This window comes from Perognathus longimembris, chromosome 5, assembly GCF_023159225.1.
Source record: "Perognathus longimembris pacificus isolate PPM17 chromosome 5, ASM2315922v1, whole genome shotgun sequence".
NCBI classification, from domain to species: domain Eukaryota; kingdom Metazoa; phylum Chordata; class Mammalia; order Rodentia; family Heteromyidae; genus Perognathus; species Perognathus longimembris.
Genome location: NC_063165.1, coordinates 31,918,160 through 31,935,528, shown reverse-complemented (window position 1 = coordinate 31,935,528; position 17,369 = coordinate 31,918,160). Strand labels below are relative to the sequence as shown.

The 17,369-nt window shown below is 38.1% G+C and overlaps 1 protein-coding gene across 1 annotated transcript in view; it reads left to right on the top strand.

The window, feature by feature from the left end:
• Positions 1-808: 808 nt before the first annotated feature.
• Positions 809-17,369, top strand: part of Tomm70 (translocase of outer mitochondrial membrane 70) — a 29,409-nt gene continuing 12,848 nt past the window's right edge. Inside the window, exons 1-4 of the mRNA XM_048346499.1 lie at positions 809-1,282; positions 11,521-11,694; positions 13,496-13,622; positions 16,283-16,392. Of these exons, the coding sequence (XP_048202456.1) occupies positions 956-1,282; positions 11,521-11,694; positions 13,496-13,622; positions 16,283-16,392 (738 nt within the window). The 5' untranslated portion in view covers positions 809-955. The remainder of the gene's footprint in view (positions 1,283-11,520; positions 11,695-13,495; positions 13,623-16,282; positions 16,393-17,369) is intronic.

Here is a 17,369-nt window from a genome sequence, read left to right as displayed (position 1 = left end):
GGAGCCAGGTGGGCTGGGGAAAGTCTCAGGACTAAGAAAGGCAGGCTGGAAGCCTGGGATGGGAATCCGGGGGTTCGCCACGCGGCCCATCTCGCCACACAGACGTCACTGGTTGGGAACCACTGTAGGTAAGAGAACCTCAGGACCACCCCGATCCGCGCCACCTCCACCGGAGCCGACCTATAAGTCCCTGTTAAGCGTGATGTTTTCACCCTCTGCCTATATCCTCCATAACCTGAAATCCGTCCAGATTACAAACTGGCTAAAGCTAAAGAAGCTGGGCGATTTAATATGGTGTCTCCTGCGCTTCCCCCACCCTCATGTCTTTAAACTGTTTCCAAATCGGTTACTTTCCCCCACGCGCGACAGCAAACCAAGCTAACCGCCGCCCACTGAGCGTCAACGTGGCGGAAACCGCAAAACCGACCAATCACCTGGGTCGCTCGGCATAGGACCCGCCCACCATTCTCACCAGCCAATTGCCTTCACGGTTCTTAGGCTACTCCCATTCACACCGCCCCTCCTCCCCCAAGTGCAATGCCTCTACCTAAATATACAAGCCCACAGTGGAAGGCTCCCTTTTCCCCATCACGTGAGACCAGCTGTCCCCCTCATTCTAAAAGCGGAAGAGACCTCACTGGTAGTTGTCTATTCCAGAAGCGAAGCCAAAGAAAGAGAAATTGCTGCCCAGAAGGCCCGCCCCAAGGCATTTTTCCCCTCACCCGGAAGTGATTCTCGCGGCGTGGTGAGGAGGGGTGGAGAATGACGGCTGGATCTGGCCCAGCATGCCCCGGGCTTCCGGTGACCTCTGGCCCTTTTCTCTAGTCCGCTCCTTGTGTCTGGTGTGCTCGCTCCTCCATCGCCTTCTCCCTCTCCCTCCACTGTGCTTTCGCACGCTGCCCGGTGACTGTGGCGTCCGCGACGGGCTGGGAGGCGGTGGCAGGGGACCGACGTCATGGCCTCCTCTAAGCCCGTGGAGGCGGCAGTGGTCGCCGTGGCTGCGCCGGGCCCTGGGAGTGGAGTAGGCAGTGGCGGCGGGGCCGCGGGCCCCAGCCCGGGCGGCCTCCCGCGATGGCAGGTGGCACTGGCGGTCGGGGCGCCCCTGTTGTTGGGCGCCGGTGCCATGTACCTGTGGAGCCGACAGCGGAGGCGCCGGGAGACCGGGGGCCGGGGCGACGCCAGCGGCCTGAAGCGCAACAGTGAACGGAAGACCCCAGAGGGCCGGGCCAGCCCGGCTCTGGGCAGCGGACTTCCGGAAGCTTCGGGTGCCCACCTGGAACTGGTGAGAAGGATGCCCGCTGGGCCGGAGGGGGGGACCCGAGCCTCGGCTCTTCTCAACCGCTGGGACCCGCGAGGGGTCTTCCCGCAAACTGCCGAGAGGCGGCCCCGGAGTTACCAGACTTCATTTCTGTTACCTGTGTAGGGATCCCAGCATTGCTCGGGGGAACTGAGGAGCAGCATTCTGTAACCGTTTCCTTGGGGTTTCCGTAACATCTTTTTTGCCTTTTTTTCCTCCCCGGTGACACAGCATTTATTTCACAGTCGTAGGTGTGGGGAATATTTACGAATGTAGTGATTGTATTTACAAATGTAGTGATTCATTAAAATTCAATCCGTAACAATTGGTACGTTGGAAAATAGATTGCTTTTGTATTGACCAAGACCTAGAAGTTTTTAATGACGAAATCTCGCCTTTTTGAAGTTATTTTGTTTTTGTTTATTAATGAGGGAAGAGAGGCAGCTACCGTGAAAAAGGGCGAGAAAAAGAGGTGGCTCTTTTCTTTTAGCCCAGGCTGTTTCTAAAGGTTAACAATAATGCCGGTTGCATTTTTTAAAATCTGTGAGTATAAATTCTTAGACTGTTAAAGCCGAAATCATCTTAATAGGTTCTCTGATATAACAAAGCGTTGGAAGTTCTGGTGAACTGCTTAATCTGATTTTGTTGAACTATTAAATACCCTTTTGGTATCTGACAGCTGTGTGCAGAATTAGTCCGGCTGCTTAACAATATGGGGATTGGTTGAGGTGGATGTTTTTATTTCAATGAGTTTCAGATTTGTACAGTGGTTATACTGGGAAAAAAGCAGAGTTCAGAGAAGGATGATAATTCCCAGTTATGTAAATAATTCCCAGTTATGTGCACATGTAACAAGTTCAAAGATCCTCATACATGTGCCAGTTATTTTCATTCTATTCAGGTTGAAGACATGTTTTTGCCATGTGGTCATTCTATTCTAGCGTTGAAGGAAATCTCGATGTAGGAATGGTTACTGTACATGATATTTTATAGTGGGAATACTATAGGTTGGTGTCTATACGATGTGAAGCATTAGCTAGCCACTAAGAGAGCCATATACGAGATCTCTTGTGCGATCCATAAACATGGCCTATTTCTAATATTTTTAATAAAGAAGATAAATTACACTCTAGGGAAAACCCATGGGCTTCAGAGGGGGAGTGGCAAGAGGAAAGGGGGTGGATACTTTAGATTGGACACTCCATCACTGTTATGGGGAGAGTCATGTTATGTCATTGCTGTAGAGTAAAATGAGAGTATTAGATTTCTTGTTACATTGCCTCCACAACTAAGAACAGATAGATGATTGTGAGATTTTCTTGTTTTCATATGCATGAAATTCTTAGGTCATTTCACTTGTCAATTTTAACCATAGGCTAAGTAAATGAATGAAAAGTACATAAAAGTTCTCAGTTCTGTAATAATACTAAAAATACAGTTGCTGTGCATGAAACTGTTTTAACATTTCCTCACAGTTTCAACCATGGCACCTCTTTCCAGGAATTCTATACTATTTGTACTTGGTAGGATTTAGTGACTTCCTTTCCAGAGTTTAAATTCCCTTTTAAATTTTAAATTCCCTTTACAGATTTCCCGTTTTAAATTTTATGTAAGTGGTTTGTAGCTTCGTAGTTTTATAAAGAATATTTTCATTCACCTAACTACTGTTAAAATAGACTTTAAAATGGAATTCTTTGTATAATTGAAGTGCTAAAAATTATTTACTATTGACCCCAGACAAAACACATCCTCCTTGCACGTGCCATTTTTAGCATATAAAATTTTTGTGGTCTTCTACCTAAAATCTTACTTTAAATTTCTGGGTTAGTTAGTAAAGCAATAATAAGGTCTGTCATTTTTTTGTGGCAATGCATATTTTGTTTTGTAATCAATAAGTGTTTAGATTATTTTTGTCTTATAAATTGGCAGCCCCACTGTTTTGTAAATAGGTAAACGTTTGCTTCAACCATTAAAAAAAAAGAAAAAGAAAACTGAAAATTTTTTCTGGCTTCTCTACCTGAGTAATAAATAGATGAAATTTTTGGAGGAATGAAGGGACAATAAAATTTGTTGTCTGTTCTAAGTTCCATATCAGCAATGCAGTGGAAATCCTCTATTTGGCTTTGTTTTTGTAGTTTGCCTTATGTTAAAGTCAGCTAATGAGATTACTGGGCTTTTTCACAGATTTGAAGTTTTCCTGTGTTACATAGATCTTATTCAGTTATCTTGGTTTGTAATAAAAATGTGCAAAGCAATGCAAAAGGTATTCATATTTGCTTTAATTAATGAAAATTTCAAGGAGTCATAGAAAAGTATCCAATCACAATTGATATTCTGAGACCAAGCTACTTAACTGTTAAATTGTATCTACTTTAAGCAACCAAATTTTATCAGTACACAGCTGTTTTACTTCAGTACATTTTTTTAAAAACTTGAATTACAGTTTTTCAAGACTGAAAGAGTTCTTTGAAAATGTTCTTATCCTTAGTGCTGTTCAATCTAAATTTATCTCAAGGGACTACCAAATACACTATTCTAGCTTCAGAAATGTTTTAGATATTTATCTTTTTCCAAGAATTTGTGATTTTTTGAAACCATCTTTTTAAAAAGCACTAAAATTATTCTAATGTTCATAGTTTTTTATCATTACATAGGTGGTATTCCACATAAAATGTTTATATTTTAATATTGGTGAGAAGATTAACATACAATGCAATTTTATATTTTACAAGGAGATTCTGTACATCAGGGAAACATCCTGAAGTACAATACATCAGACTTTTCCTTTTTACATTATGATTGTGCAATTCTAACTTAACAGAAAATGAACATAAAATCACTCCATTTTTATACATTAAAGTAAACAGCTAAAAAGACTTCACTCCCAAAGTATCTTTTTGTATAAAGAGCATGAATGTAATGAATGATAAAGCAGAATCCTTGATGGCACATACAAAAACAAAAGTAGCTTAGGATGGTTAGATTCTGTGTCATGCTTGACGCAGTAAAAGAAAGGCAATGGAAGACCTGAGCCACAGTGATGGGGTATTAAGCCAAGTAGTCTCCATACCAACTAGACAGAACAGTTACAAGTGAAGTTAGCAGTTGGTGTATGGCTACCTTGTATCTAGACCTCTTGGTAGATTGGTAGAGCCCTCCCAGAGATCTGAGCTACCCTGGTGGTAAAGGCTTTTAAGGAGATGTGGATCCAGTATTGTTTCTGTAACTACAGAACATCTATCTAACTGTAATGGAGAAATTTGAATTCCCTTTTAGGAACCACTGTTTTTAAGCCAGGTCTCTGGAATAGGCAGACTAGGCCATACTTAAATATACAGTAAAAAGATAAAATTAAAAAAAAACTGAGAAACTTGCAATATTATAATGTAATTATACTGAAATAAAATTGTTTCTAAATGTTTTATAAGTTTGTCCAACTCACTTCCAATGTAACTAAGACTCATGAACACCTTTAGGTCCTTTTCTTATTTTATCTTTGGCAATATTTCACATTATCCTCCTACTGTTAACTTTTTCACTGTTGCTGGGCCCACCATGTTTATTTTTTTTCCTTTTCTTTTCTTTTTTTTTTTTAATATCCTGAGGCCCCTCACTGATTAACTCTTAACCTCCTTCCATTGTCCTACCCTGCTTTTTCCTTCCTGAGTAACTTTCTTGGTTTTATCTTAAATGGTTCTTTTCTATTCCACACATTCCCTAGATGTTGCTTGCCCTCCAGCAACTTTGAATAGCACTTATATAATTTCTCCTCTCTTAACTTAAACCTTTGAGGCTGCCTCAGTAAAAGGAATTTTCTTTGGGTCTTAAGTATTTAACACTCAATGTCTCTTTATCTAAAAATATCCTTTGTTAATATGCTTCATCTAATGTCCCAGTGTCTTGCACTGTAGCAAGATTCTAGCAAGACACTGTCTCAAGAGCAAAAAAAAAAAGTATGCAAGAGGATTTCCCTAGGTGATATGTAAATGTTGTGCCTTATAAGGACATGAACATCCACAGATTTTGGTATGGTAGGTGGAAGTCTTGGGTCTGATCCCCAGTGGGACCAGAATAAATCCCTAAGATCCACCCTTGAAGTGATAAAGTAGGTTTCCTGTAAAGATAAAGTCTGAGCTCCTTATCATAATTTAAGACATTTTACTAGTGCTTGTTCTGCTTCTAGCCTTGATGTATAGTGTGAACAATGGTAAAGACCCCTTCCACTCCCAGACACACACACTTTCAGCGCTGCCTTGGAGTCATTTTGTGCCTCATCTGTGCCTAAGCATATCACAGTTGATTCCATAACAACTCAGATTTCACTTTTGGGTTCAGCACTTATCACATGATACTAGAACTGCTTATTTTCACCTTTACTAATAATTCCTGAATCTGTGAAGACTCATCTGGCTCCATCTTGTTTTTCGTTGTATTCTCAAAATATTGCATAATGTCATAACCGAATGAAACTTTTATTTCTTTACTAGAAATTAAAGATTTGACATCTGTAAGTTTTTTGAGGGTAGAGTGGGAGGAAGACCCCTGATTTGTCAACTTTGTGATGGTGTAAAGGCAGCATTCTGTAGAAATGGTACTCTGGTTTGATACTTTTTCAAGCTGGAGGAGATGAGTTATTTGAAAGCTAGGCAGTGTTAGTAAACCTCTTAGCCACAGGCTCATGAAGGTAAACAACCAATACTCTATATATTGTACTGTGGTGCTCAGCCTTGATATATAGAACTTTAGGTTCATTAGGTGCATTTTTGACACTATATTTTTTATTTGCAAGGGGGGGTTATCGGGACATAGTGCTGGTGTATGTTGAGCAGCACATGTGTATGCATATCTGTTTCTCAAGTTACATGTGTGTATTTTTTCAAATTTCCAGCCTTTGATTTTTATTCTACCATTTCACACTGAATAAAAGTATAAATCAGATGTTTTTTATAATGGTCTTGATTTTGTGTCACCTATAACTATAGTCCTACAGAAGCATTCTTATAAGTAGTTTCATCTCAGATAAACAGTTGCATATTATAATTTAGTAGGTGGAGATGATTATAGATTTTCAATTTTTTGAGGTAGGAGAAAGGACTTTATTATTTTAGCTTTGATTCATTATTACCATTATCTTATCACTTATCATTATTAAGACCAACATTAGCAAACTGAATCATACATATTTAACTAAATATAAATGTAACCTTTTGGTGACAGTACTTTTATCTTCTTGTGCATGAATTAATGGACCTAATTCTAGAACATTTTCTTTTGTAGTGGCTGTATATGTCATAATATATAAATATTTCTTAAACTTTCACAGTAGTTCCTTGTTGCTAAATGTATTCACTTCAAAAGCTTTCTACAGCAGTCATATAGTTTCTCACAGGACTTGTTTTAGAGGCAAATCCTTTTCTGATACTCTGAACTTCCCTGCATGTGCTAATCCTTTTATGGTTGTTTTTCCTCCTGGAATAACAACTAGAGGAAATAAAGTTTACTTTTTTTGTTGTTATTTTCTTTTTCCAAAGGTCTGGGGATCTTGTTAAGCAAAAGGCTCTGTCACTGAGCTTCATGCCTAGCCCTTCTAACTTATTTAGTCATTACTGTTTCAAAGATTATCTTCAGCTACATTCACTGGCAATTTAGTTTGTTTTCTTCCTTTTTTTCCCCTAAATTTACCTAGGTTTTACCTTAACCCCTGGAGCTCTCTTTTCAAAAGGTAACTTCAAGATTTGCCTTTTCAAGAGCTATAGGGTAGGTTTTTGCCTGGTTTGACAGGTGTCAAAATAATGTGTGTTGAAGAGAAAAAAAAGACAATATTTTTAGTTGGATTAGTTATCTTTAATCACCTTGTCTTTTACTCAGATAGTTTTGGTTTATGTGAATATGCTGCTTACTCCTTGGAGCAATAATGTATACTAATCACTCAGTACATTTTTAAAAACTGGATTGCAATACAGTGTTTCATTTTAGAGGTTGCCAGTTTGTTTATTACACTGCCTCCCTAGTATGCTTCAAGCTAAACTGGTTGGTTGTATCATAGTGCCTACTGTCCACATGGAATTGGTTCTTCTAGGGTCACCTCAGTGCAGTGATGCTTAGTCATCTATATCTACTAATATCTAATACAATGTAAATACTATATCAATAGCTGTATTGCTTATTGAATGACTCACCTCCCTCCAAAAAGTCTGTACATGTGTAATACAGACTTGAACAACCTTCTATCTTAGAACTGATTATCCTGTTTTGGCCCTAGAGTCACTAGTTAGCAAGATGTCTGAGTCTCTTTTTATGTGACACACTAACAGAACAGAAGGAACTAGATGGAACATCTTTAAGTAATTATATTCTTAGCATTGTTAACAGCTTTATAAATTTATGCCTTTGAAATTGAAGACATAGAACTAGATCTTTTAAAAATTCTTTTACAAACAGATTGTGGGGCTTTGGGGTTTTCTGTTGTTTTTGTTTGTTTGGTGGTTTTCTTTTTACCAGTCCTGGGGCTTGAACTTAGGGCCTGAGCACTGTCCCTGGCTTCCTTTTTTGCTCAGGGCTAACACTCTACCACTTGAGCCACAGCAACATTTCTAGATCTTTTTTTCTGTTTATGTGGTGCTGAGGAATGGAACCCAGGGCTTCATGCATGCTAGGCAAGCATTCTACCACTAAGCCACATTCCCAGCCCGGCTTTTGGTTTGGTGTTGTTTTTTGTTTGTTTGTTTTGTTTTGTTTGCCTGTCCTGGGGCTTGAACTCAGAATCTGGGTACTGTTCCTGAGCCTCTTCTTAGTGCTCAAGCTGTCTATCACCTGAGCCACAGTGCTACTTCCTGGCTTTTGGTTTTATTGTCATTTTAATATTAAGAGAAGAAATGTTGCTAAACAAAGGTGATGCATGCCTGTAAACCTAGCTACTCGGGAGGCTGAGAACTGATCCGGGTTTTGAAGTCAGCAAGGGCAGTAAAGTCTCGAGACTCTTATCTCCAATAAGCTGTGTAAAAGCTGTGGTTCTGGTGGTAGAGCCCTAGCCTTGAGCAAAGGAAGTTCAGGGACAGTGCCCAGTCCCTGAGTTCAAGCTACACATGCATGTGTGTACACACAAATACACACACCAGAAAGAGAAGAAATCTTGCTATGTTGCCTAGGCTAGCCTCGAAATCCTAGTCTCCACTGGTAACTCCTGATTCAGCCTCCCAAGTAGTTGGGATTAACAAGTATAATACATACCTGATGAGATTGGTGTTCTTTGGACTCACCAGAGTTCCATTTAAGAGGACAGAGGTGTAAAGAGAAATAAAACTTGGTTGGAAGTGACATGAGAAATTTCTGTTTTCAGAGAACTGTAGTGTAAAATAGAATCCTGAAGATTACCAAAATCCACTTATTTCCAGTAATATAAATGGCACTGTGTTTTGTTTTGCTCCTGTCTAGTAGCTTTTAGATGGGCAAGAAGACTGTAAGAAAAAAAAATAGTAGCTTTTCACAATGTTCTGTTAATGTTTTAGACCACTGTGTCTTCATTTCCATTTGTAAAAGTGTACTTAAGTGTCTTTGATTTTATTTTCCAACTTTCTCCTTTACTCCTAAAAGTTTTTGAAACTATAAAAAGTAGGCTGTGAAAGCGGTACAAAAGGACTTCTGAAAGATGAAATTAAATGCTGCTTTATTATTTTTTTAATGGTAGCTTTTTGTTTGTTTTGTTTTGTGTGCTGGTTGGTACTGCAGCTTGACCTCAAGAATCTCAAGTCTCACACTCTCACTTGGCTTTTTCCCTTAAGGCTGAGGCTGTACCACTTGGGTCACAGCTCCACTTCCTGCTTTCTCTGGTTAATTGGAGATTCAAAGAATCTCACAGACTCTTGAACTTTAATCCTAAAATCTCAGCCTCCTGAGAAACCAGGCACCTGGTTTAAAATCATGTCTTTCATGTTTACTTAGTAGTAAGTTATTTGAATTTACTATAAAGCCTGTAAAATACATAAAGATTCATGGTGATTGTATCCTTTTAGCAGATTATCTTTTAGAAATAAAATTGTCCTGTGTTCTGTCTGATGCTTTAATAGGTATAAGATGCTTTTTTTTTTAAATAATAGTTGCCTTCTGTAATGTTGACATTTTTTTCTTTTAACTTTTCTGGATTAATTTGTTTAGGCAGCATTTAGTTGATTTCTTAATATAACGATCTAATCTATTCACATTATTGTTACTATTGACATGTTTAGTGATTATTGGCAGATTTACCTCTTGTAAGTTAAGTCCAGTCCAGGAGATACAGCGAAGCCACATTTGAAGATATCCAATTGGGAGTCTTTATTAGAAAGCAAGTGTCTTCTTGGTGGGTTATTGTTCCAAAGACCATCAGCCCAGAGCAGAGTTTAAGCAAAGCTTTTAAAGCCAAAAACCACATGCTTGGGTGGGGGCGCTCAAATCCAATGAAAGCAGACCTTATATGGACATTCAGCAGAACTTTTCCATCTAGGGTAGATAAGCCTCAACCTTCCAGGTAGCTGTATACTTAGAGGCTACTCAGAAGCAGGTGTGATTTGAGGGAGAATCAGCGCATTCTCTATGCAAAGCTTCCCTAAGGCCAACGTCTACATTTCTTTGAAGCTGAGCTCCTTCCTAGCTCCTCTTGTGCTAGGCATCTGCAATTCAGTGAATGGCCTCTTTCACCTCTAGGCTCCTCAGCTCTGGATGAAGAGCACTCTTCATGCATCCAGAGGGACCAGGATGGCTATAAGTAGTTAACAGGATGTGTAAAATTCAAGGAGCTTCTAACAGGATGTCTTAATTAAAATACCCAGGAAAAGGATGTAACTAAAATGTAATTAACAAGGGCCAATATGCCTGACTAGAGTAGGAACCCTTCAGAAAAAGAATCCTTTCATGATTAACATACATGAAGCACACTGTAACATTTCCCAAATAATGTGCACACTGTATATTCAGAAAGCAGGTACTGGGCAGATAGGAGTGCAGAAGGTCTGTTGATAGGTAAATGATAAATTTAGTGTAACAGTTGTAATGAATATATCAAGTATCAACACTATTTGATACCAGTGGCAAACAACCTAATAGAAAAAAGCAAAATATATGAATAAATGGTTTTTAAAACAAGAAAGTAAAAAAGCTAATAATATCTTCAAATTCATAGGTAGTAAGAAAAATGTAAATTAAAATCATACTAAAATATTACTTGATACCCGAGTTTCTCAACTCAGGCATTGGCATTTTGGAGACCGTAATTCCTCATTGTGGGAGATCTGTTAGTTTTAGAACAATAGCACCATCCTTGTCCTCTGCCTACTTGATGCCATAGCACTCCCATTCCCGCTGTTATGGCAGTGAAAATGTATCTATGCCTTCAGGTTGTGCCTCATCTATAGAGAGCTTGCCTAGTGGAAGTGAAGCTTTGGGTTTAATCTCTACTACCACCAGAAATAATCAGATTGGTTGGTTGGTTGGTTGGTTTCCAGCCATTATCAAAATGCTCTATGAGTACAGGATAGGGATCCAACATGACAAGACCACATTGTCCTCTTTTAATAATTGTCATTTTGCCTCCAGAAACCAGCACAAATCTCCAACCTTTTGTCACTAAAGACAAAAGAGTTAAGACAGTTTGCCAAGAGTGTTGTGCTGCCTATTAATGACTGGATATGATAATTCTTTTGTTTTTTTTTGAGGAAGGCTAGGTACAGTTTGGTTGACAGATAACCCACCCATGTATAACTTAGCATATAAACCCTTTTCTTCTGCCACGCGGTGTAGAAATCCTCTTGTCAATAAGTTTCTGTCAATAAGTGCCTAATAGCTTATATTTTGTACAGTCGAGACTCTGTCTACCTTTTGCTTTGATCTCACAATATCTTCCTGTTTTGGTGGCTTAATTCTTGTACCCAGGCTGGGTTTTTCCAAAATAAAGGGATGCAATTACTTTTTTTGACTTAAAATAGCTATAATTGCTAATGTATAGATGAGAAAATAGTACTTTGACGTATTACAACCATTCTAGAAAATATTTGCATTTTTAAATTAAAATTTTATAAACCTTTTCATTGAACCATTTTATACTATAAGAATCCATTTCAAGAAGAGATTTATAGGTAGCAGCTTCTATTGTAAACAGCTATCTTCCTTTTTTTGCATTAGTTTATCATTTAATCACTGTGGCCTGGGTATATTTTTAATATTCTTAATAATTTTTCTTCTCATTTCAGAACTCTCTTGATAGAGCCCAAGCGGCCAAGAACAAAGGCAATAAGTATTTTAAAGCAGGAAAATATGACCAAGCTATTCAATGCTATACTGAGGCTATTAGTTTATGCCCTACGGAGAAGAATGTCGACCTTTCCACATTTTATCAAAACAGAGCTGCTGCCTTTGAACAGTTGGTATGTGCTCTGGTTTTTTTCCTCCCTATTTCTTTTGTTTCTGTTGGTTTGCATAAAGTTTCAGCTAATTTAGTCAAATCTGATAGTTTAAAAAATTGCTTTGAAATTATAGAACTTTTGCTATTTCCTTTAATTAAAAAACATTTAGAGGGCTGGGAATGTGGCCTAGTAGCAAGAGTGCTTGCCTCGTATACATGAAGCCCTGGGTTTGATTCCCCAGCACCACATACATAAAAAACAGCCAGAACTGGGTGCTGTGGCTCAGGTGGCAGAGTGCTAGCCTTGAGCAAAAAAAAGCCAGGGACCGTGCTCAGGCCCTGAGTCCAAGCTCTAGGACTGGCAAAAAAGAACCATTAAGAACAAATTATAGTTGTGCTGCCTACAAATATACACCAAAGTTGCACATTGCATATATTTTAGTTTTTGTGAGAAGTAATAAGCTTATGACAGTTTGAGGCTATTCCTTGAACTTTTTGCATATGCAGGGGGAAAAAGACTAAAGGCATTTTCAGTTGCCACTGTACTTTGTACAGCTTTTCAACATAAATAAAATCTGTTTCATTACTTTATAAGGCTATATGTAGAGCCAAGTTTGTACAGTAGACTGATGTATAAGACAATGGGAAAAACAGTATTATAGAGGAAATAGTATGTATAATGTCAGGGAAGGAAGAATTCAATATGCTTAAACACAGAAATTCCTAAAATGTACATGGAGGAAATTATGGAAAGTTAGACAAGGATCAAGTAAAGTAAAGCCTTTTAGACAATAGTAAAGAATTAGGATTTGAGCTAGCATTGTCATGCACTTGAGGTGTGAAATTGGGACCCATGTTTAATACCTGGATTACAAAACAAGACACTATCTCCAAAAAGTTTAAAAGAAAAGATTTGGGCTTGATTTTTAAGTAGGGGACAGGCAAATCATCGAGATTGCTTTCACTCTTCTGTTAAGACTATATTGGAGAGTCAAAAATGGAGACAAGGAAACTAAGTAAAGATGTTTGTTGTGTTACATTAGCCTAGATAAGCCATGAAGGAAAGCTCAAGACCAGCAGAGCTTGCTGATTCATTGGATATGAAGTACCAATTTGGTGGAGAAGGAGTGAAACAACTAAGATAGTTAAACTGGGAAAATGTCTCTAATTTAGGATAGTGTCTGAACTGGAAGGGAGAAATTTGAGAATCATCTAATTTTATGTGTAATCACCTGGTGGGAATGAGAAGAAATGAGGCATTTTATCATGTAAAGATCAGATAGGGACAAAGAATTCAGCAAAGAAAATGGAGGAACAGCCAGTGAGGTAGGTAGAAATCAAGTGCAGAGATCTGAAAAGTTGATAATAAAGAAGACCTGAGAAGTAAGGTGTGGCTTTATGGAATCACAGGAATTTCAGATTTATAGCAAGAGACTTTATATATGTGAGAATAGTCCAGAAGAAAAGCAGACTGGTATAGAAAAAGGATAGCTGAAGAAACTGAAATCATTTGATGTATGGCCTGCATGAAGAAGATGGGTAACTCCTTGGAGAGATGGAGAAAATGATGTAGGCACAAAGCTGTAAGTAAGCTCATAGATTGGGAAGTAGAAAGATGACCTAAGTGTATATTGCCTATATTTTTAAAACCTTGTTTTATTACAGGTATATGAGTTTTTATATTGTGGATATTAACTCTTTGTATTGGGAATATTTCTACTGTAGGACTCTAATATTTGACCCATTGAGTTTGAAAAGCAGATTTCTACTGAGCAGAACTATTTTTGATGTGACACTTTTTTTTTTAACACTTTGAATTACAGCAAAAATGGAAAGAAGTGGCACAGGATTGTACAAAGGCTGTTGAACTGAATCCCAAATATGTGAAAGCTCTCTTTAGACGTGCAAAAGCCCATGAGAAGCTAGACAATAAGAAGGAATGTTTAGAAGGTGAGGGGTTTTTGTGTGTGTGTGTGTGTTTGCCTATAAAAATTACTGAAGGTTTTATAGCCATTGGTAAATTTATATGGAACTCTGCTTTATGAATAGAGAAATCAGTTGTCTTTAAAAGTTGATCCTGGTGCCAGTGGCTGGGTGAGCCCTGTAATCCTAGCTACTCAGGAAGCTGAGATCTGAGGATCATGGTTCAAAGCCAGCCTGGGCAGAAAACTCCCTGTGAGACTCTTACCTCCAACTAACCACTCAAAAACCAGAAGTGGTACTGTCTCAAGTGGTAGAGTGCTAGCCTAGAGCACAGAGAGGCTCAGGGACAGCTCCCAGGCCTTGAGTTCAAGCCCACGACTGACAAAAAAAAAAAAGTTGAAATGTTTTTCTAATTGAGCCTTTGTTCTCTAGCTGAAATTGATGGCACTTAAGTACTACTTATATTCTCAACTATGGAATTAAATATTAAGATTTGTGGTTTACATACCACACAATTTAAATTTGCCATTAGTGAACATTAGTATAATTCTGTGATACGTGAAATTAGAAAAGAAGTTTTAGCAAGCAATATTTACGTATTTTCAGTTAATAACTTGTGAAAATATGAGGTAACTTTAAGATGACTTTAATTAATGATTTTGCCTTTCATATTTTCAAATATTAATTTATATCCAGTTGCTAATTTTGTAAACAGTAAAATAAGTGAATATCTTGAGCAGATGCTCTTAAGTGTTTATAGCCTTAAATTGACATAAGTCCGCTCCCCAGACTGCAATTAGTATATGTTAGGAAAATGGAGAACGGAAAAGGAATAGGCCATACTCAATCATCAGCAGGTGAGGACTGCTTATTGCCAATTGCCAGGGAGGGGCACACACCTTCCTGTGGGTTTGGAGGTTGTACAAGGGGGTCAGGCTTATATGGAGTCTGAGCAAGGAGGCAGAGGTTAATGAAAGCACCACTAGGTCTTGGAAGTTGGTGGCTTTTCCACTGGACCCACAAAGGACTGTTTATAGCTGGGCCTAGGTAAATTGCCCTGCCTGTATATCTAAGCAGGCTTGCCTTATACTTGAGGTTTAGCCTGATATCTGTATGCATCTGGGGCAATAGGGTGGGGGTCTGTCCTTCAGCATAGACCAACCACACTAGTTTCTAAAGTACATTTTTCTAGATGAAGTGAAACTAAATTAAAGCATCATTTATACACTCTAAAAGTTCTTTCTGGTAGATGCTTACATATGCTTTTAAAACAAGATTTAGCTGTAATTATTTTTAAGAGTAAACCCACCCCCCTACACCCCTATCCCCCACACTCCCACTGTTCGGGATCACAACCGAGTTCACAAGTGCTGAGTACCTTCTGCTGAGCTACATCCTTTGCCCAGGGATACTTTCTCAAAGATCAAAGCTCAGTTTTAAGAACCCTGGATTATCAAATGACTGTTTGAGAACATCTTAGCAACATTTGAGGTTTTGTCTGTCTTTTAATTTAGTCATAGATGGAAGGAACTATTGCTTTAGAAAAGGAAATCCTAAATTCTGAACCAATCTTTGATGTTCCCTAGAATAATGTTTGATAGAAAGGAGATTCATTGGCATTTTAGATCAAAGAAATGGGACAAGAAAGAGACACTGGCTTTGATGCTAGGCAAATTTTATCAGGGAAATGTAGTATCAGGTTGAGTTGTTTAGAGGGAAAAGGACATGAAATTATGAGAAATTGAATTTAGAAAAAGGGACAGTCATTGTGACTACTTTGAATGGAAGGACCACTCATTTATACTTGAAATTTAAGCATATATCTATGTTGTAACATAACTAAATAAAAATGGTACTCTGAAGCAGCTTTATTGGAAGGTTCAGTGGCAGATTAGCTTTGAGCATAGGGAATAACCTTGAGGCCTGTAAATCTAATCCATTTGCTAAGTGCAGTGGTGAGCTACTTGGGAGACTGAGGCTGGAGAATTACTTGAGCCCAAGATTTTAATGCCAGCCTAGAGACTATCACAAGACCGAAAAGAATAGTTAGAAGCCATACTGTGTTGATTTCCTTAGGGTTACTAATTAAAAGAGAACATTCTGTTTTCTTTTGCTACCTATAGAATGCAGTGAAAAACATCAGAACTTGTGCAGTTATCTTGTTATGGTTGAGTATCCAAAGGGAGACTGTCCCATCACTCAGGTTCACTGCTAAATTTCAGTAACAGCAAGAAAGTGGTTCCTTTTTTCTTTTCTAATGACTTGCTTTTTTCACAGATCAGGGGGAAAAAACCATCAGAATACATCTTTGAGCTTTGGTTTTTATCATAAAATATATATAATAAAAGGTATTAAGGGCTGGGAATGTGGCTTGGTGGTAGAGCGCTTACCTAGCATGCATGAAGCCCTGGCTTCATTCCTCAGTACCACATAAACAGAAAAGGGCAGAGGTGGGGCTGTGGTTCAAGTGGTTGAGTGCTAGCCTTGAACAAAAGAAGCTCAGGGAGAGTGCCTGAGTTCAAGCCCAAAGACTAGCAAAAAAAATAAAATATTGACAATTGGTTTACTGAAAATGAAACATCACCATGAGGCTGTGAATTTAGTTTGGCTTTCTATAGTTAGGCCATTGGATGTTGTTGATTATTATTGCGATAATTTCAAACTTACTCTTTTTTCACCATTTCTAGATGTCACTGCTGTGTGTATATTAGAAGGGTTCCAAAATCAGCAAAGTATGCTATTAGCTGATAAAGTACTTAAACTTCTTGGAAAAGAGAAAGCCAAAGAAAAATATAAGGTAAGTTATTATGAGTTGTGAGGTACAATATATATCATTAGAGGTAATTTCTTAACTTATGCCATTTGAATTGAACAGAGTACTTAACATAACTAAAAATTAGAACTTGGTTGTATTTCTTTTTCCTATAATCTTGTGGTACCAGAGCGTATCCATTTCAGTAAGAAGGTAGGCTATACCAAGTACTGTGCTTGGAGAATATTGTAATTCATTTGTATTCGTGGTTGCTACACAATTGCCCATGAGCCAAGTCTAGTCTGTTTCCTGTTTGTGAAAATAATAGTTACTTACACATTGTTTTGGGCTGGTTTCAAGCTACAGCAAAGTTAAGGGATTTTTTTTTTAAGCAAATGATTTGCAAAGCTTTGAACTGTTTACTTCCTGTCCTTTATAGAAAAATACCAGCCCTTGTTCTGTATAATGATACAGAACTTTTGAAGTTTTTGAAGGTATAATGTATAAATTTTGAATTTTTTTTAGACTATTAGTATCCAGCAGTTCAACAATTCTAAAACAAAGCTCCATGCAGAAAGGGTAGGTATAAAGACAAAACATAATCCTTTTCCTCAAGAGTTCAAGTTTATTGGAAGACACTTAGTACAAAAGTCTTGATATGGTTGAGTATCCAAGGGAGACTGTCCCATCACTCAGGTTCACTGCTAAATTTCAGTAACGCCAAGAAAGTGGTTCCTTTTTTCTTTTCTAATGACTTGCTTTTTTCTTAAATTGATCTTAATAATCTCTTCCTCCTCCTCCTTGTTATTGGTTTGTAGAGTTAACAGTTAAATAGCTTTTAGTACTATTACGATTTTAGTGTATAAAGATGTGTTGCCAAGCTCTAAGAGGAATATAACCATATAATGAGCTCAGTCTCTTTAAACTGTAGAACATTTTCCCTTGAGTATTTCATAAGACTGATGTTCCTCAAAAATGCTTGGTAAAGCATCTTGTTGTGGTCTCATAATTGAGCCTTTAAG